The 23,306-nt window shown below is 37.0% G+C and overlaps 1 protein-coding gene across 3 annotated transcripts in view; it reads right to left on the reverse strand.

Moving 5' to 3' along the window:
- Window positions 1–23,306, reverse strand: part of ksr2 (kinase suppressor of ras 2) — a 107,124-nt gene that overhangs the window by 65,625 nt on the left and 18,193 nt on the right. For 2 of the 3 annotated variants that reach the window (XM_008417882.3, XM_008417880.2), the window contains exons 4-5: window positions 14,780–14,815; window positions 12,704–13,205 (exon numbers count right to left, since the gene is read on the reverse strand). In XM_008417882.3, coding sequence (XP_008416104.2) covers window positions 12,704–13,205; window positions 14,780–14,815 — 538 coding nt within the window. The remainder of the gene's footprint in view (window positions 1–12,703; window positions 13,206–14,779; window positions 14,816–23,306) is intronic. The other variant, XM_008417883.2, reaches the window with a different exon arrangement.

Here is a 23,306-nt window from a genome sequence, read left to right on the forward strand (position 1 = left end):
GTAAATGAAAAGTTACTGTATTTAGGAAAGTGAAAAACAATTTGTGTCCCTTTGCTAGTGTTGTCTAAGTTTATACTTTAATCTCAAATAGAGTGGTTTGAGTCAGCTTTATTTATCTATTGAAATGTTTCTAAAATTATTAAAAACGATGAAAGTAATGACAGTACATAATGCAGTAACATGTAAACTATGACTGATAGGAATACATCTTTAAATTTGTGCAGAATAAAAGAGCAGGAGAGCAGCATAGATGAAAAATGAATGTGCAACCATGAAACACAGCTGCTCAACAACTGTGGACAGTCTTCTCAAATAAAAATGGTGCAAAAAGGGCTTTCCCTTTTAAACTATGCCTACCGTCTCCTGAGATATGGATTGATGTCAGTGTGCTGTCAGGGGCCAGGCAGGGGACACAGCTCTCAGTGCATGTCGTTAGGACTAAATGATGAACACTGAGTCAAAAATGCAAGACAACACCCAAGACAAGTGAAAAGAGGAAGAAAGACGCCACTGAGAAAGTTTCGTGCAGTTTGAGCAAAGGAAAATATGAGAAAGAACGAGTGGGCAGAGGACAGGAATGCCTAGATAAGCAAGACTTGTTTTGCTTATCTACAGTTCGAGGATTTGAGTTGTTGAGAACTGGAAAAAAATGACCAGGAGAGTAATAACCTGACAGGAAAGCAGGCCTGTGACATTTTCCCCAAAGCTGGGTTAGTCCAAACCTACACAGGATTGGCTGTCTAGTTAAAACGGTGGTAGAGTTGTCATTTGAAGGAATGAGGAACACTTGTTTTTTACTGGAAGCTTTTTGTCCTTACAATGTTATCAGTCTGAGAATCAGACTGTTTGGGTTCATGGAAAAAGACAAAGATGTCATGTCAAACCTTTTCAAAGAACAGTTCTCTTATTGTTTGTACTGGAGTCCAAAACGTTCAGTCGTCTTTTTTTTAAACGTATTATAAGGTTCTCTGTTGTTCAGAAACTTTAATGTATTATATTTGCATTTTGTGTGTTAAATTAACACCAATATAGCATAGATACGAAGTGATGAAGAAAAATGTTACAGACATGGTCGCGACTGGAGCTTCAAAAGACTTTGACAATGCAAGAAAAATAAAAATGGCGTCAGGTAATCACAGATGGCAAAAGTAAACTGGCTTTTGATGTGGCAGGATTGTTAACCTGTGGTGGTTGGATGAAATGCGATACAGTTTTAGTTCCTGAAAAGATCCAGAGAGTTGTAGCTGAAACATATGTGGTAAAATATAACCTCCACTGAGCCAGAGGATTAAAATTAAGACCCTCACAGAGGCTGACTGAAGCCTAGCAATAATAATGATGATGAGAATCTCTGTCCCATTCCCGAATCTATTGCCGACTCCAACATCTGACAATTTTTCATCGCCAAAGCATGATTATGCCTTCGCCGTGTTTTATTGTTTGGGTGGTGTGTTCAGGGATGGAGTGTTTTTCTCCACATGATTGCATAAGGGTCAGAAAGTTCAGCTTTGGTGTCAGTTGACCAGATCATTTTTGTTCACTTGTTTACTGCGTCGTGTTCTTGACTTTTTTTGCTAATGGGGAGTTTTTGCAGCATTCCTAAAGGGAGCTTCTTGGCTGCTTCTCTAATCTCCTTGCATGGCCTGTAAGTTTAGATAGACGAGCAAACACTAGATCTAGATATCTAGTTTAGTTTTGTTTATTATCCCACCTTTGAATGACTCCATTAGATGCCTAAACCTTGGAATTTTGTTTGATGAATTAATCCTGCTTTAAACTTTTCTCCCTGTCCTTCCTGGTGCATTCCTTTGTTTTCATGATGCCTTTTGGTCACTAGTGAAGTCTTTAAAATGCAGTTGCATGACAGTGGATTACACTTCTAATTCGGTGAATTTTGAAGGCAGTTAGGCCAAGTAAAAGTGCTTGAATTAAGATCCACACCACACTTTTCCCTCCCACTTTGATACCTGATTGACCACAGCTAACTTATTCCTATTTAATGGGCTCTGTGGAATGACGAAAAACCTAGATATATTTCTCCCAGCCCACTATTCTTTGAAGCAAAGATAACATTTCCTGTAAGTCCTACATCTGCGCTGTGTTGCTAAAAGGGCGACAGAGATGAAGCACCACATACGTATAAGAAGCAACAGATAAGTCACCACCCAATCTTTTAATATAGGAAGTGCTCACTTTAACTACTTACTTTAACTTCTCAACGAGAACTGAGCTTCTCTCCTCTTGTGACGTCAGCCAGGACACCAATAAGAGCTCATATCTGTCCACTGCTAAGCTCTGCATGACTCGCTGGGGCTCCATAAGAGCCAAGTCTAGCAAAGTGAGAAGACTTTCACTTTTAAAAATATACTTAGAGGGTGTACCTTCTTTTCACTGTGCATGATTGAATTTTATTGAATGTGTTTATATTTGTTTCAGGAATCACAATTTGCATCATTTTAAGCCTAAAAATATTAAATATACCAATAAATCTGACAAAGAGCACCAATATCCAGTAGTTCAAAACATCTTAGATAAACTTAATACACTTATAAATGATGCAGGGAATTGCTTAAACTTTTTGTGTGTGTCAGCATGACTATCTTGTTCTGAAAAAGAAGGCAATTTTTTAAACTTATGAAGTAGTGAGTAATTCAAATCAAAACAGAAACGCTGACTCTTTTCTTTACGGGAATCCACTTGGGAGTGTCTCAGGAAAACCTGCTATGTCTGAAAATTTGCTGTTTTAAGACACATTGTTTATTTAACAAAAGCTTCTGTGTAAAAATGATAAGGGTGACAAAGCAATGATTAATGACGCCTCAGAACAGGATGAACCGAAACTCAGACTGCAAATTGCAGTCATGAAATTTCCCTGGCATCCGTCTTTTGGATAATTTCCACTAAAGTTACGTCATTTGTTACCACAGCATTTGTTATGAATAGAAAAACTGTCTTCATAGCTTTGGAATACAAACAGGCTCCAGCATCATTTGTCACCACCTATATAAGCCGACACTGAAGGCAATTATATCCTGGTGTTGCTGACAAACAGTTAAACTTTTCTGTTAGGTTTCAGAACACTTAAACCCCTGAAATCAATGTCTTCAATGCTTTCGCAGTAGTTTTGTCTTTGGAGAGACGGTTCACTTAAAGCATAGGAATAAAATTAAAACTACAGCTAATTTTATTTATTTAGATGTTTATTGTGTTTAATCAATAGTAAATTAGTGCAAACTCTGAGATATTGGCCATTTCGGTCAAGTATGGTTTGAGATCTATTTGTTGCACACTATCTATTTGTTGTCAAAAAAGTCACAGAGCCATAAGATGTGAAAGCACTGCTGTCATTGTACTGTTATTTAGATGCATTTAACTGAACACCAAGAAGGACAGAAACAAGCAATGATGTTAGAAATCAGGAAATGTGGTTTGGGTAAAAAGATCCTTTGACCATCTGTGAAATCTATCAGTCCACAGTGAAAAAACAAATATGTTAAAACAAAGCCAGCGTATGCAGGACTGAACATCCGAGCACAATAAACCAGGTTTAAAATGTATAGCGCTTGGAGAAAATGCAAAACACTCAAGCATTTCTCTCAGACTCTGCAAACCTTATTATTTTAAATAATAAAGTCACAACATAACACAGTGTTTAAAGAAAACCAAGCATATCAGCTTTGCACCCACAGAAACTGGGCATCCCCCAGTTTTTGAGTCAACTCTGACCCTTCTGAATACTAAAGTATATCAAATGTGAGGCCAGGCGATAAACAGGACGATGAACCCAAACATGATTGCAATTCTATAGCCGTATGGCTGTAAAATGAAAACATCATGGTGTTTCTAAGTCCAGCCTTCAACTTGACTGAAGCAGCTTGCTTAACAGAGCTGTGCATAAATGACTGCCTGCTAAACTCCAACGAACCAATACAAGCTTAAAGAAAATTGGACTTTCTGGAATTTCTCCTCAATGAAATGGGAAGCTGATTGTTATGGGTTGTGCTGAGAAACTTCATATTTGCTATGTGCTCTAGATGTGCCCATATATAGTTTGTGCTCTTGTCTGTGAGCTGAACTGCACAACATCATACAAAAGAAGGGACTGAGTAATCTGTGCTCCAAAATGTTGAGGATTTTAAAAACCCACCAGCCTCCTTTTCTTATCTCTTGCATGCATGCCTGTGAGGCTCTCTCCCTCTTTCTCTGTTTGTGCTTGTACTTGTGCATATTTTTCCCAGTATTCAATTGATTCAAAATCTATTTTCTCTATTCAGACAAAATGAAACCATTGCTCAAACCTTAAACTCTCTAATCCGGGCATTAAAGCGTCGACGCTCGGTGTGAGAACAGCTATCTGACCCCGCAGCTTTGTGGGTTAAGTGGTAGTTTTAAAGCACAGGCAGAGCAGTAAATGACAGCACACCCAAAAGGAGGAAGGGGGTGCAGGAACAATATCGGATCTGAAGCTGATATTATCAGTCGTGACTTGAACATCAGAGAGAAACACTGGGATGAAAGGCTCTACTTGACGGCTGGAAAGATAAATGGTTGTAATAACACTCCTTATGGATGCTGGGTAGTAAAACAGTCAGACTCCTACTTTGTAATACATCAGCTAACTTTGAATTTGTCTTGAACATCTTTGAGTTGTATCTGTCAAGGTAATGTTTCCCATCTTCCTGCAACTTACGCTAGAAATGAAACGTTAATGATCATGTCAGGAAATTCGTTTTCTATATTAGCTACATCAAGATTGAATAAAGGCAAAACCTGATTTCCCCAAAATTTAATAAAACGTCTTATGCCCATTGTGAATGAAGATGGCAATTTCTCAAATATCCGATTTTTTTTTTTTTTTTTTTTTGCAGTAATCTCAGCTGAGAAGCTTTCTAGAAAGCTCTCACCACAACATTTACCCCAACAAGCTCCCGGCTCGTTCACAAATCACTGCAGGAAAACCATCTGCCTAATAAATCCATTTTCCACCAGTAACTGTGGCATTTGAGCCTAACCCCTACACTTAAACACTCATATAAATTCATAATCATGACTCCAATTTCTAGGCCGACCGTCGAGGGAGGTAGGGCTGAGCACTCTTTACTGCCAGTATATGAGTAAATGGATGGAAAGGAGGGCCGGTAGCGTTTGGCTGCTCACGGCCTGGTGTAGACATCTCCTCTAACCTGAATTATCATTAATGGCACAAGGGCCAAAACCCTGATTAACATGGATGAGCCTTTCCCTGGGGAGAAAAAATAACTCCCATCTTTTGCTGTTTTTCTCTTTGCAGAGGCACGGCTTTGGGAAGTATACTTAGACTGAGAATGTCCCTCACCTCTAATGTCTCTCAGGGTCAGTGTGGCTATGTGTGTGTTCTGGGTGTATCACTTAGAGACCACAGCTTTGTAATAGGCTGTTAACATGCCAAAAAAATCATAGATCAGCCTATGAGACAATGATTAGATTCATTTCAGTTACTTCTTATAAAATAATTCCTGAAGACAAATATAACATAAGGAAACAGAAAAGGGAAGTAAGTTAACCAAACCAATAGGCCTTTTGTGGTAATCAAATTATTCGTTTACTGTTATTAACCACAACTTTTCTTGTCACATTCAGGCCTAAGTCCATCTGAATTAAAAACGTATTTTAAATAGAACCTATCTGACATCATGAAGTAGGCTACAAGATCTCAAAAATCACCACATCATTCTGCTTTGAAACAGTAAATAACATTACGATCATTTATCTAAAAACAAAAAAAAACGTGAAGCAGTGGTGAATGTTTAAAGGAATGGTCTGCGTAAAAAAAAAAAACGTGTCAATCAGCCCATTGACGACACATCCAGAGGCTCGTGACTCTGATATAAAACATCTAAAGCACTGTAGATGCACTTTCATCATAATTACCACAAATAAAGGCTTGAAAACATCAGTCTCTGAATTATTAATATATCGAATGTGTTTTCTTTAGTGAAATGTACTTTCTCAAAAATATTGACATTTTTCAAATGGGTCTGTACCTAAATCTCAGTAGGTCATTTGTACTCAGATCCCTTCAATGTCACAGAATTGAATCTGCAAAAAAAATAAAAAATAGAAAAAAGTATGGGACAAAATGTTTCCACAGAGATGTCAAAGACTTAATGAAAGCTTCTGGAAACACTTCAGGTTCTTTTCACCAGGATTGGCACAACCATTATATTTAGGGGGCAATTACTCTTTTAAATAGAGCCGGATTGGTTTGGACAGGTTTTTCCTTTAATAAATGAAATTATTATTTGAAAACTGCTTTTTCAAGTGGTTTTCCCTCCTTGTCTAATATATAAAATTTTGATTATCTGAAAACATGTGTAAATATTTTTTTTATTTTCAGGTAAATACTGCAGGTATTTTCTTGTGTTAAATTTGGAAAACTTACTTTTGGGTATTACTGTCTAATCCCATGTTGGACACCTCAAGCAAAGCTCCAGTCAACAGTATAATTCCTGTTTTAAATCAGTGCACAAGCTATATAAAGAAAAAAAACTACAGGTAACCATAGAAACTACAGCAATCTATATTATGAGATTAGCTCCGTTCCAGACCTTTGAACCACTAAGCATGTCTCCAGGTAGCTCAACAGTTCTGATGTTGTGCACCGACGGCCATTTCAGTTAGTTCAGGAAATGGTTGACCAATTAAAACTTCAGAAAAAGTTTGCGAAGAGAATCAGCACAGACACAACCTCCCATATAAATAAAAAACGGAAAAGCTCAAGAAAGTTTGGTCGAACATAATGCAGCAATAAAAATTTTTATGTTTGACTCAAAACTTGGTTTTCAACTTTCCCTTAGAGGCAAGTGTTCTAATTATCTTTGTGCTTTGCAGCATAAATGTTGCAGTTTAAAGCTGAGATTAAACCAAACATCCAAGGGTATGTTAGTATCATGTCTCAGAAGTCATTCTGGTAGTTTTACAAAAGTGGGATTCTGGTAACTGAGATCAAAAAAGGAGAGAGGAACAAACGTTTTTAAGTTGTAACAACACTGAATTGCCTTTAGTGTTGGGCAATAAGGGAAGGGAGTCAGCAATATAACCTAGCAACAGGTAGCTATTTTGGGGCTAGACTACAACAGGCCTAGCACATTGAGGTTCCAACTCTTGTACCATAACAGTCAATACTGGGTCCAACCAATAGGAGTTGAAAAGCATCTCATCTCAGAGTATTTTGAAATAGATTTTCATCTTAAATTGAAACAATTTGACCTTAACCCCGTCTGAAATTAAGGATAAAATAAGCATCTTTTCTCTGAGGAAGGAATTATTTTATATCTATGGAATTAAGACTTGTATTTATATATAGAACTTGCTTTGAATTCGCTATTTGTGACGTTTAAAACTTCATCATTAAGACTATTTTGGTTTAATTTCCTACACCGATGAACCAAAATCTTTTGAAGAAAATATAAAAATCAGGAATGACTGTAAAATAACGCATTGATAGGTTCTCAAAGAGATGCATGATGAGAGGGGTGAAGTCAAAAAGAGAAGGAAATAGAGAGCAAAAGGGGAAAGGGAAGGGGTAGAGAAATATATGATGTGTACACCAGTGCAGTGAAAGCAAACAGCTAAATTAGTCATGGAAGGAATGCAAATTTGCTTCCCCTGAGTGTTGCGTGGTAGAATTACCCAGAGAGAAGAAGAGAGTGAATCATGCCAACCCCCGGCACCATGTGATTTATTAGCAAACATCCAATTCAATAAGAAAGTGCTTAACATTCAAAATGCTGTGAAAGTCTCATAAGGTGGCATTAACTATACGATATTACCATTCCTACTGAAGGAAAGCAAGACAAGAGGCAGGGGAAAAACAAAAACGCCCACTTTCCAGAGTGATCTTGGTGTGACGTGTCTAGTGGGACTGTGACAGACTGAAAACTCACTTGGCCTTTTCCACAAATGCATGTTACTACTCATTACCATAGACAATGAGGTTTATTTATTGACACTTCAGCCCAAATAGCCTCTCCACTTTGAAAAGGGCACAAAGAGAGACGGAGGGATGCTGAAAAATTAAAAGCAGAGACACATAGGGTACAACATTACCAAAGTGCATTTGTTGTTTCACTTCTAAAAATGGTGATTGAAATGGTGTTGGGGCAATTAGCATGAAATTAAAAAACATTTAAACTGATAATACATTATAGAATACAAGACAGTTATTCCTCTTTTATTGTACTCCAACATGAAAACTTTAAAAAGTGAAAATCATTCTTTACCTTCCCTGCATGGTGTTACGAGTATAAACTTTGTGTGCTGTTAAAAATTGTTGAAAATATGCAGTTTTTAAAATTATTTTGTTATTTTTTCTATGGAAAATAAAACCAAACTTATTTTTTAAATAATGTTTGACGTAATTTTAAATTTTAATTGAAAACACTAAAATTGCTGTGTTTTTTTTCTACAAAACATTTTCATGAATATCTTTTTTTTCAAATTTGTTTTTATTCGGTTTTTTCTCTCCATTCAAGTTTGATCAGTGTTTCAGTGTTGTGAGCAAAAGATGATGCGATGCAGTCAAGATTTATTGAAACACTGTGAAATATTCCTTTATTACTAACAAATAGGTCATGAACAGCTGCCGACTATGCAGTATTGCAGCATTTAGTGAGTTGTGGTACTCAAATTGTTTACAGATTGTTTTTTTTTCCAGTCTGTCCCTCTTTTTTTCAAAGTTCCCAAAATGCTCCCACAAACACAATTTAAAAATGGCGGAAGTTTCTTGATTGCTTTTGTAACAAGCGCTGTCTGTGACCTCGATAAGCCAGCTCTGTTCAAAAACTGCTTCCTTTCTTTGAGAGAAAAATGTATTTCCTGTCCACAGAAAAGTTATGCTCTAATGTGACACACTGATTAAATTCAATCATTTACAGTTTTACCTGATATTATGTGTAATAAAGCTCAGCTGTCCACAGAATCACTTGCTTGTCATAAAAAGTCAATGAGAGCATCCACAACAATCTTAGTAAGGAAGTTCGAATTGTTGTTCAACATCATCTTGGCTTGTGATGAAGATCATCATCAAGACGTAATGTGGTTATTCAGGATCTGAAGGCAATTGGGATCAACAATAAAACCACTGGTAACATAGACAATGACTGATATTTTGCAGAAGTGCCATAGAAGGCATGTTTTAGGTTTACCAGTAAACTTCTAAAGGAATCGGATGAAGACGGGGAGAAAGGGCTGTGGTCAGATAAGCTCGTAGGTGAGATATTTGGTGTCAACCCAACAAATCATGTTTGGAGGAGCAGAAATGCTAAGAGCAAATCACCACAATCCCCCAACGATTGGTGGAAGCATTATTCCTCAGCCTGTTGCTTTAATGATCGTTCATCACACATGTGACAAATACGGCATACAAAAAGATGGAGGATTCATATTCTCTCTCCTCAATAAAATGAAACTACCATAAAATAGAGTTCTTCTTTACAAGGAAACGTACCAATTCACCAAAGCATCAAAATATTTTTTCAACACAGTATGCTTAACAGCAGATGTAACCAAATTAAATTAAATAAGCCAATATGCTGCATGTTAATGAATCTGAAATTACTCGTTTTTATGCTCTAAATGAGAAACATAATTTGCTTTTGCTGTTAAAAAAAAAAGATCAACACGAACACGAATAGCCAATTTATAAAACTGCATTCATCTTCTTTAATTGTTCCCGCTAAGTAATGTTTTAATTTTAATTGAGCATCTTTGTGACAATATCTGCTAATCTTTCAATTACAACCTCATTTAATTGTCTGTAAAGCTTTCTGCTCTATCACTTATGAAGCTGACAGCACTCAAAAATTGGCCCATGTACACAGCAGGAAATGACAAATGTGGAGATTGGAGAGAGGGAGAGTGGAGCATTCAGGGAGAAACACAAAACTAAATATGTTTGTCAGGAGACAAAGGAGTGAATTAACTCAAAACAAAACTGAATAAATTTCAATGTGCTCTCGACAGGTGGTGAGGAACAAAACAAGGTTTCTAATTCCAGCACACAGACAAAAAAGTTTGCCATCTCTTCTGCGTTATGACTTTCAAAATCGGTAGCGGTTTCATCTCAGGATGAGACTTTCATAGGTCTGCTAATACTGAATACGATATTTCTAAGAGGCGGAAATAAATAGAGATTCAGCGTGGAAGAGTGAAAACCATTCTGTGGTTCACTGGAACCTGAAAGGAAAACATTACCTCAGAGACAAACACATTAAACCAGAAATCACAAAGCCATGGAGCAGAAGACAGGGGTCTGACGAGCAGACCGCCAAAACTGGTGCGACTCAAAAGAACCATAAGAGACAATTTTTAGGCAGTGAAACTGAGGTTCATTGAGTTGAGATAAAAATCCCAGGGCAGCTAATTGAAAGATAAATATTAGAAATATTATTGAAGAAGCTCTAACCCAAATACATGAAGAATGAATTAGTGCATAAGCTGATTTGTATTTCCTCCATGAAATGTCTATTCTGATTATCTTCAATAACTGGACTACAGATCCAAATAGAGCTAATATTTCCATGTAGGAATGTTTGTTGCCAAATATCTGGGATAAATTATTCTGATTAAAAATCATAAGTTTTGCAATCCCTGCAAATATATTGTCAAAGCAGAACAAACTTTAAAGGGTGTGCATTATGCTATTGCATTTATTCTTGCATTAGAAAGATTAAAAAGAATGAGTTCCTAATTTTATCAAGCTTTTTATTAGTGAAAAAAAAATATAATCTGATACACATACAGATATTTACATACACTGTATGAAAAGACATAAACCTTTTTGTCACATTTTTATGTTTATTCTGACTAAAATATTTATGTTTTAGATCAATATTAATTACCAAATGATCTCAGTTCATAAACTTTGTCTAAATTAAGAAGTTTACCTTTAGGTACTTTTCTGCTAGATTTTAGACAATTCCTTCAAATAGAAATGGTGTAACTGAGTCATGTTTATGGAGATTGACTTCCTTTCATAAATCTGTTGAGGTATGCCCTAAAATTATGTACAAGAAAACAGTTTTTTTTTTAGGTTTATCTACAGCTGGTCTAAATTTAACAGTGAATTAATCTATCAGAAGCTTACAAAGCACTTTCACCACACAGTTGGTAGTTCAACTTGTTAATAAGTGAGGTTTATTAGTGTTTGAATTCTTCGTTATATCTTCATTTTCTTCTTATATACTTTAGTGTTTCTAAGGCAAAAGGAACACTACAGGCAGATATTAGTTTTGCAGTGACATTTATCCGTTGGTGGAAAAAAAAGTTAACCATTTTTTCACTCAAGAACATATGCTGAGCAGCGTTGGACATTCAGGACTGGTATATTATGCAGTGATAATGAGATATTAGACCATATCTCATTAAGATAAAGCGAGAAAGAGGCCTCTCGGGGTCAGGGGGTAATCCATGTTATGGTGTCCTGGCCACAGTGCCAAGCAATTAAGCTCAAGAAACCGAGGACAGACGGAGCGGTGTGAGCTTATTAGAATCCAGATTTCATAAGGCTGCAATATCCTAGTAAGGAAAGAACAGGGAAAACCCAAACTGCAGACATTTAATTAATATTTTCCTCATATCTGAGATAGTTCCTCAGGAAAATATTTGCATGTAGTAAGAAAAAAAGCAAAATTTTCCTTCTGATGATGTATTTGAATTAAGAAGAGAAAAACAGATGCCAACTTTGCAATGAAGCCAGTTCTTTTGCACATTCACATATAAACCAAGCGAGTGGCTCATGCCAGAAGTGAAAAACCAACGTGACGCTTGCCAGCAATGATCTCCAACCAATTATGATGTATTACCAGAGATACTTGGCTATCAGAAAAGCCAGCATATCTGCCCTTTCGCAATAAGATGCAACATTTCCAGGCACACACAGGCCATTGATTAGAGAGGCTCAACATGCCGCCTGCAGTCTATCAACGCTCAGGGACCGGTAATCAATTCTCTAATGCCGTTTGAGCCTATTCACTGCAGCTATGATCCACTGGTTGCAGATGCACATACACACCGAGAGCCACCAACAAATGTCGATGAAACCCTATGAGCAACCAGGCATAAAACAAATATAACCCAGATGGCCATCGAAAAACACTGGACAGCTCTCAAACGGGAACCTACCAAGTGTAGCAGCGATAGGGCAATGTCATCTACTGTAATGGCATTATCAAAATGAGAGCAGCTCTCCTGAGGCAGACTCTGGTTCCTGATTACCTAGTAGTAGAGGACCGTGTTCATGGCCAAATCTGATCAACATAGCACCAGACATAGGGGTGGCGAGTCAGGAACTAAGCCCCTTATCTCTTCTGACAGGCCAGAGCTCCTTTATGGCCAATGATATCCTCCGAGGAATTAATCTGATTGAGGTCAGTTAAAAGATTATGTTCTAGCAACGCCGCTAAAAGGAAAGTTAAAGTCCAATTTTTCTTTTGAGAAACTTGGATCAGAGTGAGTCACAATCTCTGAAGGTTTTCTAAACCAGCTGACCACTGATACCTTAAGACATTGTGTTTGAGACACCAGATTAAGGGACAAGAAGCAAATAAATTAGTCGCAAAGCTTCATTACCACAACAAAAAGAATCAAGAATTTCTTAAGAAAATTCCATTTCAATGCAAAAATATTTAAATAATTTAAATTACACAGTGGAGTTAACACTTACTTTGGCGTTTGAGCGTCATCCAAGCGGTTCCCCAGCTGGAACTCATGGGATTTGCTCCGATGCAACGCCGTGAAGCCAGGCAGCAGATAGATGAGCTTGCGGCTTGGCGGCGGTGGCGTTCCAGGGGCCTTCACTTTGTTCCTTCGTCTCATGGGGGGAGTACCTGGTGGAGTCATGGTGTTGACCACCAAAGGAGTCCGAGGAGGTGTGTGACCAAAATGCCTTTGACGAGGTGATGGGGGCAGGGAACGGTGACCAGAGTCAAAGGAAGGGAAGAGTCCTGTGGCGGGGTTTTCAACAGTAAGCCGATCTGCGTAGAAAGTAGGCGCCAGGGCTTGTGGACTGTGGCACATGTGCTGGTTGTACTTGGACTGAACTTTGGGGCTTTGGGAGAGCTGGAAACGAATCCACTGACTGGCCTCTGGCTGGCACACTGGAGTGTTTTCCTTTCCAGATTCAGAGGTGGGCCACTGGATGGACCACTCCTGTTTTGCTTGGCTCCCTGTTAAAAAGGATATTACAAAACATCTAGTTGTGGCATATACAAAAAGAAAATGTTTAAAGGGTTTAAATGAACAGTGCTTTAAAAAACTTTCCATAGTTGAACTTTTTCATATCTCTAATTATGAGAGACTTTAATGTAGTTTATTCATTTTGTATTTTATAGAATACCAAAACATAACCTAGCTAATGTCAAAAGAAAGAAAGGCTTGGTTTTAAAGACTTTGTATTTTGAATATGTGTCTGCAGCCATCATTGTACATCTAAAAACTGAAGTTTATGTCCATGCTTCTTCTTTACAGGTCTTCCTACAGAGTTTCAAATGGATTTAGGGTAGGACATTGACTGGGCCATTCCAACACATGAGTTATGCTTTGATTTAAACCAGTAGTTCTAAGTCTTGATCATCCAGATCCATTGTCCTGCATGTTTTCGGTGGTTAGTTTATTGTTCTAGCGGAAGCTAAATTTATGGGGGTTTTTGACCAAAGTAACTTCATGGTTTTCTCACTCTTCAAACTTAAAATTTGACTTTTTATTGCGCTTTCTTCTCTTCCATAAATACTGGATTGCCAGCATGATCAGTGTCTTTGGTTTTCATGATGAGGTTGGTTCACTAATGTTTCCTTACAAACATTTGAAGCATTTAATAAATGCTTATAGATTTTTATATGAAACCCCAAGCGATTATTTTCCTTGCACATTTATAGTCCACTGCCTTGTTTTTGTCAATCCTTTAAAATCCCTGTTAAATACATTGCAGTTTGTGGTTGTACTGTGACAAGTGTAAAAAAGTTTAAAGGTTTTGAATTTAAATATACAATAGGTTAATTATTATCCAGTTAATGCTAACCAGTTAGTCAAATATGCTTATGTTATTTCAAGTTTTCCATAAAAATCAGAGTGAGTATTAAGAACTTCCATTGCTTGCAGTCTGCAATGGAATCACTATTAGGGAAGAGGTCTGTTTAAACACAACCTAAGAGAATGAACTGCTGTGATACATTCACATGGCAGTAAACTAAATTTTAAGTTGCTTGCTTATTTACACTAAACTCAACAGACCTGTGGGAGAACCACAGGTCTTTGTGGTTCTAATACGATCATACTGCTTGAGACTTTTAGTGTAACTTGAGTGAACATCTCTGCATATAACCACATGATGATATCTAAGCAGGTGTTTACATTTACTTAAGTGCGGCAGATTGTGATGTCTCTTAATTGGACAGAAAGAGCAATGTTTCTGTGCAGCGCAGGCAGCAAGCGGATGTTTTGTAGCAAATGAAATGATCAGTTTTGCTACTGGAGCGTTGACGTTACTGTTGCCATATGTCTCCATATTAGTAGAGCCGCTGTGTTTAAAAAATGTGGTGATGGACGCACTATTCAGCAGAAGTGGATGGAGCGATAGAATAAAACATAAAAACAGAGCAGGACAAAGCTGCATGAGTGAACATCAAGCAACCTGTGATTGAAACTTCATGTTCACTGAAATGAAAAAAGATGACAAGCAGTAAAAGATTTAAAAGTGGAAAGCCAAAATGAGTGTTTTTGAGTTTAAGTGACTATACATTACCTCCGTTACTGTGCAATTTATCCTCCTCAAGTTGTTCTTCAGAAAGAAACAAAAAAATATATGTGTTTATTGATCTGGAAGGAAAGCAGCAGAAATACCAGCTTTTGTTCTACGTGCACTTATGCATAACTAAAGGTTCTTTTTTAGAAAATGTATTAAAATGTATCCTAGAAACTTTTAAGCAGAAGCATCAGTTTCTGCGTGGTTAAGTTCTTGTTAAAATGTCCTCCTCTAAAAATTGCCTCTGACCTTCTAGCCACTATTAATGCATATTTCTGTGAGCAACTTTCAATTTGAAGTGTTTTTGTGTCATTATTTCTGCTCCCACGGCATTGTCTCTAAGGAAATGTAAACATCAAAAACATGAAACTTCAAACATAATTTCTGTACCAACAGATGCACCACTGGAAATATCTGCAGTGAAATATTCCCACATGAGATGGAAAACTTGGGGTAAAAATGCCACCAGCCTTTTTGTGTTCTTTAATGTTATAAAGATGAGTTTAAGAGAAGCGATGAGCTGTGAGGGGAAAAAAAGAAAAACAACAGTAAAAACAGTAAAAGTCCTACTCATAAGGAACTATTTTCATTTCTTATTGTTTTAAATAAATCATGCAAATGGTTTATTTCACCTTTTATATTTGCAACATTAAGTCCTCCGGAAAGTTTTGTGAAGTTAATTTTAGTTTCTAATAATACAAAGCCAACTTGTTTAAAAAGTTATTTCTTTGTTTACACAAAAAACAATCCAATTTAGTTGTACCATATACAATCCCATCCAATCTATAATAATCTGGTTTCTTTTCAAATATTTATTCATATAATGCAATTCAGCAAATATATACTTTTTCTGAGACACTCAAACAACCCACACTCACAGAAATCTAACTCCATGCCGAAAACATGCCACATGTCAAAGCCTGTGATAAAATTTTAACCCAATGTCAGTGAAACAGGCAGTACAAGTGGTTAGTTTCTTGTCTCTCGCTGACAACTTATCAGGGAACCTGTTGCTGGTCTAGTTGTCATGGAAACCTGTTGGTTCAGGCACTGCATGGCACATAATATCTGCACGATATTTTGCTTTATTTGATGTGCTTCTTAAAAACAAGAAGTTATAGTATTACCAACAAGTGTCCTGTGTGATCTGGATGTAAGTACACAACCATAACTAATGCTTTTACATCTACAGTACAGAAATTAGTCGGAATTTCTTGAGTCAATGTGCTTTAGCCACTCTGCCCTCAGTGTGACCACCTGAGGAACGCACTTGTGTTTGAACCCGACATCACCTCTGAAAAACGTACAAAGATGGGGAGAAAAGATGAGGGCCTGATAGAGAGCTCATCCAGAGATGCAGAGAGAATTGTGGCTTCTTTCTTAGCAGAGATATACCCGTCGCAGGCCACTGGGAGATGTAAAAGTTCAACTTGATGCCACATGAACATTAATCGACTCCAATAAAAAAGTTCGCAAAACCGAAGCTGACATCACAGATGGGAGGCAGCAGGAAGATGATTGCATGTGGGCTGGTTGAAAGGTGTTTAATGACTGACGTTCGAGGTGGCAATTAGTGTGGTGCCTTTCAAAATTAAGTTGTTTCTGGGAATGTTGACCGATCACCTTTGATTTGAGTTATGAGCTTCCCTTTGGTAATTATAGTCTTGCATGCGGCTGCCTCTCTTTACTGCTACTTCTGACAGTTCTCGTTAGATGATACCCAGGCGAAATTTCTCTGCAAGAGAAGCAAAGAGCTTGACTCTACCTCGTGAAACTGTTGCCTCACATAATGAGTCAATTCATGGAGAACATTAGTATCTTAGCAACTGCCTCAGGAAAATACTGTCAGGGCTTGTGAATTTATTCTGTCACATAGTTTCACCTGAGCAAAGGACTGTGGCTAACTAAAAACAGTTTGATGATAAATGAAAGGAAGAAGGCATACCAAGCACAACCCCTTTGAGATCTGCAATCTAACTTGTTAGTCATTTTCACAAGTACATTTCAGAAGTTTCATCTTTGCAAAGCTTTGATCTTAAAAGCACATATCTACACTTTAGAATTTATTAGAACTTCAGAGAGCTGATATTAATAATACCAGGACTATAGTCTACCCTGCTGTTCTCTAATGTTTCTTTGAAACATTGTGAGTGTTTCAAATGGACTCCAAAAAAAAGTCCAGCTGAACCACTTAAAAGGTCCAGCTTCTCCAAAACAGGATGACGGTGTGGTACAAAAGCAATATCCAGTCATGAAGGCCATTATAATAGTATGTGTCATCATTATGTTGGTTCATTTTCAGTTTTTAGTAGTTGCAATAACAATATGTTCATAATGATAATTGGCAATGATCTCTGTTGCACAAGGAAAAGTTATTTTTTGTTTGTTTTGTTTTGCTATGTTTTAGGGATTTCTACTTGTTTAGGTTCTCAGTGGCAGTGAACTTAGTGATGCTGTGATGTTGACTGAAGGAAGATTCAGACTCAACAGCTTAAAAAGCTTAGAGTAAGATCTGTAGGAAAGAACTGCACCACTGCTTTCCCTGCTAATTGTCCATTCCTATCATAACAAGATTAATTATTTACAGCTGCAAGCTCACTGAGCATAGATGCAAGTTGGACAGACATTATTGTTGATCAAGGAGATATATAGCATTTGCTATATATTACTGACACCATTACTTCGCCGTTAAGAGATGTGACACATTCTTGTACACTTTATATAAATGACAAATAAAATTATGTTACATGGTGTATGTCAACTAGAACACAAAACATCAATATATTTTAGATATCGCAAATGTTAAGAATGCATTGTTAAAGCTTTGAAATTTGCTTGGTATGTACTTTGGTTGGTGAGTTGGTGTCTTTCTAGGTAATTTAATTGACTGGAGGTTTGCTTGGCTGGTTGGTGCTTTGGTTGATTGGGAATTTGATAAACTGGTAGTTTGACTGGTTGGTTGGTTAGTAGGTGGTTTGGTTCACTCTCAGGCTGACTGGTTTGGGTAGCTGGTTAGTTGATTGACTTATTTATTGATGTGGATAGTTAATTAATTTGTCTGTTCAATAAATTATTTTTGTTGAGCTTTGAGTTAACATAACATCCATATTACTTTGAAAATGCTAAATAAAACAAAATCTGGAAGAATTACAGATGCAAACTATTAGTTGCTCTTTATACTGTTTCACTCCATCTAGCAAATATGTGACTATTGTTCACTTAACATACTATCAACTAGACTGACATGTAGTTTGGCATTTAAAAGGTTTCTATTGGACCACTGGACTGTGATTTAACAGTTTGCACAATCTTATTGTCACTGTGAATAATGAAACTCAGTCGCAGTCTCATTCCTTAAACTCTAAAAAGTTTTCTGAGCACCTATCCCCACTTTAATTTACATCTGTCATTGTGAGGAGTAAAATATGTACAAACAACGAAAATCAATTTGTCCACATCACTATTTTATAAATTTGAGATTTCAACACTTTTATGTTAAGGCTGCTAAATTTATGCGTGAAGAGATGTGCCTCAACGCTGGTGACATTGTGTTGCATTGACTGACTGATGCATGGGCAACAGATGCTCTTCTTCTATGCATTGAAAGCAAATCAAAATCAGTGCCTCACTAGTCATAAGCCTCAGGAGATGTCACTCCGAACCAATCATTGTATTCAGATTTGCTGAAGGGATAAACCTAAAACCTGAAAGGCAGTAACTCTGGGGACTGGAGTTGGAACCGCTGGTTTATGCCTCTTTTGCTTTTGCTGTTGTTGTCTCTTGTGTTATGGCAGGTTAATTGGGCAGCTTCTTTTTCAGTTTTTGATTATAGACCTAATTGGTATTCTGATATCTAGTTTTTATTTTTATCGTTTTCACTGCCTAAGCCTGATCTGCAGAATTATCCCTGACCTGCTCAACCCAGGCTATGCAGTCTGTTTGATGCGTGTTGCTTATGTTGTAGCTGGACATCCACTAACACACATTCATTCAGCATGTCTTAGTCGTATATCCTAATTAACCCAAATTAATTGCTGAGTTACAGATTAAAAATTCCAACTCACAGAAACTAGATTTTAAATTGACAATCTGATGCTTTAACTAAATACTTTATTCCCTCCTTTTTTGGCAACCCCATAATTTCTTTGCTGATTTCATTAAAAGAAACTCCCTTTTTGTTTTTTATCTTACCTAAACCAACATGCCCACGTCACACTTAGCTCCAAACGATGCACCTGAACCATTTACTTTTTTTTTTTTTTTTTTTTTGCTCTGCCATCATTAATGCATAAAGCACATCCCATCATCATAATCGGTACTAATTTAACTTGCAGCAAGGCATTGGTAAAAGCTGATAACAGCCTCATAATTGGACTAATTACCTCCAGATATGTTGCTTCTTTGGGCTAAATGGCAGTGAAATGCCACAGTGACGGGTCCTTCTAGCTGCCATTGTAAACAGGATTTAGTGAAAAGGGCAAGGGCTGTGTTCAATAAATTCAGTGTCCCTTTTTAATCTCCACACTTTTGAGTGGATCGGTTTGTTGAATGTTCTCGCAGTGTAATCACTGGGACTCAAAATTGGGCCCTGCTAATTAGCTAACAGTCAATAGAGACCACCTGGGTGCTCAGGAAGACAGTTGTTAGTGGTTCGGTCAATTGCTTCTTCCAGTATTTTCTTTCTCTACTCTTTCTGGGCTTTTTCTTCTCAACAAGACGATGCGAGTCTCCCTTACCTGCTGTTGTCATCACTTATTTCTTGCGTTGTGCGATTCTACATCTCACCGTCCCTTTGAGTTTACATCTCCAGCCTCCTTTCCTCGTGTACTCTGTTCCTCTGTCTGTATTTATTTCTCTCTTTTCTTTTCTTGGTCACGGGATTTGAAGCAAAGTAGACGTTTGTATGTACACAACGCATTGGCATTATTTTCAACGATCCAAGATTACAGAGCAAACACAGAAAAGAGCTGCCGTGCTAAGAAAAGATCAACGCTAACCTTGATCAACAGAAGGCGCAAATATTCTAGAAACTACTCATGTATTTTTGTCTGAGAGTATTTTTGTGTGTAGATTTGTCTCCAGGGGTAGACTTGATAATGTGTACATAATGCGGCACAAAGAATTGGCCTGGCTGCCTCCAAATTGTATGACTCATCCTTATTGTAACTCAGAAAAGCTTGTAGTTCTTTTTTTTTTTTTGCATCAGTTTCCATCCTCCATTATTACACTAAAAAGCAACATAGTCACTTATTTTGCTTTTTTAGCAGATGGATACAATGCAGATAGCAGTCGACAATGTTCTGGTCTGCCAATTTTTATGATTCAAATGAATTATAACCATAAGGAAAAGATGTATTAAAAAGCAAAAGCGTCAGCAGTTATCTGTAAATCCTGCTCACTTTTCATTCAAAATGCTTGAATATGTGTATTTCTGTTTTAAATATTGCATTTTTTTTTAAATGCATCCTCCACTCCTTTAGTGTCCACATTTGCGTGGATGGGATTCTTTCATTTCATTTTTATTCTCACTGAAAGATGGGAACTTGCAAATCTCTGTACCATCCACACGTGTGAACCCACCGACGTGCAAATGCGACTGTGTTTTGGAGCTAAGTCGCATCTCCATTTGGGTAAGAATACGAGGACCAACCGCAGAGAGCCCCCTATTTCTCTCAGCTGAAAAGTGGCTCTCGCCGCTCTGCTGTTGTGCATTCGCACATTTCAAGTAAAGCCCACCCTGTCAGAGAGCCCATTAGTGGCTCTGTTTGGTCAGGCCATGCCGTTGGAGAGCAAAAAAAAAAAAAAGAAAAGCAAGAGTGAAGACACAAATGAAAAGGAAAGGCAGGAAAGGTAATAAAAGTAAACTACAGAAAAAAGACAAATACAGGAATAAAATGACAGCTCACTCTCCCAAAGTAAACTTCGGTTGTCAAATGAGAAGTAATCTAATGTGGACTTTATTGTCAAAATTAAACTATGCGGCGGAATAATTATTTAAGATTTGCATTTGTAAAATATACTATAATATATACTGCTCAAAAAAATAAAGGGAACACTTAAACAACACAATATAACTCCAAGTAAATCAAACTTCTGTGAAATCAAACTGTCCACTTAGGAAGCAACACTGATTGACCCGACGAGGGTCCCCGTTGTCAATCAGTGTTGCTTCCTAAGTGGACAGTTTGATTTCACAGAAGTTTGATTTACTTGGAGTTATATTGTGTTGTTTAAGTGTTCCCTTTATTTTTTTGAGCAGTGTATATCAACGACAAAGCATGACAAGTTTTAAATAAGATTGCTTTGAAGAAATGACTTTAAAAAGAACAGTAACAAATTATAAAATTAGTTCTCATCTGAAACTGCTGCTGGCAAACTAAAGGAATCACAGCAGCTTCCAAACTTAGGTAGCCCTGGTAGCAATGCACCAAAATCACCAGATTAAAATGAGTTTTTATTCAAGTAGCATAATAAACCACACAGAGAATCCAGTCTTCAAATCGTCTACATTCAATGTTGAAAACACATCAAATAAAAATCGAGAAACTTATTCATACACCCTTAATACACCTTCGCCGTCTTTTATATCTGCCTCACATTTCATTGATATAGAAAGATGTGCTGCACATTGCAGCATTGCCTTTCTCCACATTTGGTTGTTTAGTGCAAGTAATTTGATCACCAGGTTGTCGAAATTAATTTTGACCCTTTCACAAAAAGATATGTACACTTACTGTATAACCAGATATTTACACACAATGTTTAAAAAACAAACAGAAAAAAACCCCGAATTGACTCCCTTTTCTCTCACTCTCTGATTAAATTAGAGTCAAAATCTCCTGTTTCAAGTTGGTTAAGATAATAAAAAAAGCATTAGTGTTTTTTTGAATCCCAGAATTATCAGATATTTCTTTTCAGCTTGCATCAAATTGCATTGGAGGTAATCTTTCTTCAACGTCTCACAGCAGTTTGCTCAAACTTTGTTCAGTTCCTGTCAGATCTGCTCATCTTCCTTGCTGAGTGGCCTTTCAGCTAGTGTTGGTCGATATAATTCATTTTGACTTATTCATACATGATTCGTTTGTGGATAAGGACGCTCTCCCCTGCAAGGTATTTTGCTTTTACTCTGGTTGACACGCACATTTCTCACCAAAATATGCTCAACTTGGGTCACAGAAACAATCTCCTTAATACTATGGTGGATAACTGACCTAAAAAGTAAAAGTTCATTTAATGACGGTGATTAAAAAATATGTTGAGTCTTTTTATCCTGTTAGCTAAATATCTGGTGTCAACTACAAGCCCACTTATGTGCAACCTCTAAACAAACATTGAACCAATCACCCAGTAATGTTACTTAACCTCATGTTAATTTTTGCAGATGCTCAATCTACACTGATGAAGATTCACTCACCTTATGCTGTTTTTTATTTTTAGACTTTTATTACTTTCCAGGTCTGCCAAAAATTGTGAAGAACATCATAGATTTTTCTTCAATGACTTCAGGAGTCAATAGGTTTTTAAGATGTGCAATTAGAGTGTTTTGTGTTCTTGTTAAATTAGACAGAATTACACTTTTGGCTGCATTTTGATCAGATGCATTTTCTTTTCTGTTTTCATTTCTGAAAATACCTCTTAAAACTTGACTATTTTGGATTACTGTGAATAATAAAGAACTTAAATCAAAAATCCCAGCATGACATGAGATGAGATCAGAACAGACAACTCAAAGTCAGCAGGGAAGACCTGAGCCATCCCACTGACATCAAAGTGTTTCAGTCACAAAGACTCAGGACTTACAACAAACTAGCCAATGCATTAGCGTCTCTGCTACATGATAAAGCTTCTTCAGGGAGAAAAACACTCGAATGGGCTTTGCTGCAACTCATCTTTAAGACGAGCTCTAGGTTTTATTTTTAATCCTCAATAGCTGTCAAAATAAAATAAAATCCAACAACCTAAAATTAAAATTCTAATATTTTCCTTACATCACGTTGTGGCTGTTACAGTTAAATTTCCTCTGTTGGCAGGGGAACTACATTTATTTTTGGGAGAACTTATTCTTATGTAGTTTCTTTCAAACATTTGAACAATTTTTCGACTGAGTCTGAACCCATTTTACTCTTGATGTTTTGAGATCTACAGGCTATTGAGGTGGGAATGATGTTTATCTATTATTACAACTGAATGGCCTCCCTACAACTATGACTAAAGTAGATGCTGTATTGGTTGTGTAAAAGATTCAAAGGCATGTAGCTGACATTCTGTTTGAGGGAAATTCAGTATTACTGCCTCCCTGTTTGTGTTACTTCCTCTCTGATTTACAATTTTGCTTTTGACAGATGCAAAAGGAAAGTCAGTTTTTTGTTTTTCAAATATCTCTTGGACTCTAATACAAGCAGAAACCTGCCTGTTTTTTAAGAAACTTATCAAATATAAAGTTTGACCCAGTAACAGGGGAATTATATTTCTTTCTGGTTTTTGAAATGTTGTAAATAGAGCAACACAATTTCCCATCTGTTTCAAA

The sequence above is a fragment of the Poecilia reticulata genome, chromosome 9, assembly GCF_904066995.2.
Source record: "Poecilia reticulata chromosome 9, P_reticulata-male-v2, whole genome shotgun sequence".
Taxonomy (NCBI): domain Eukaryota; kingdom Metazoa; phylum Chordata; class Actinopteri; order Cyprinodontiformes; family Poeciliidae; genus Poecilia; species Poecilia reticulata.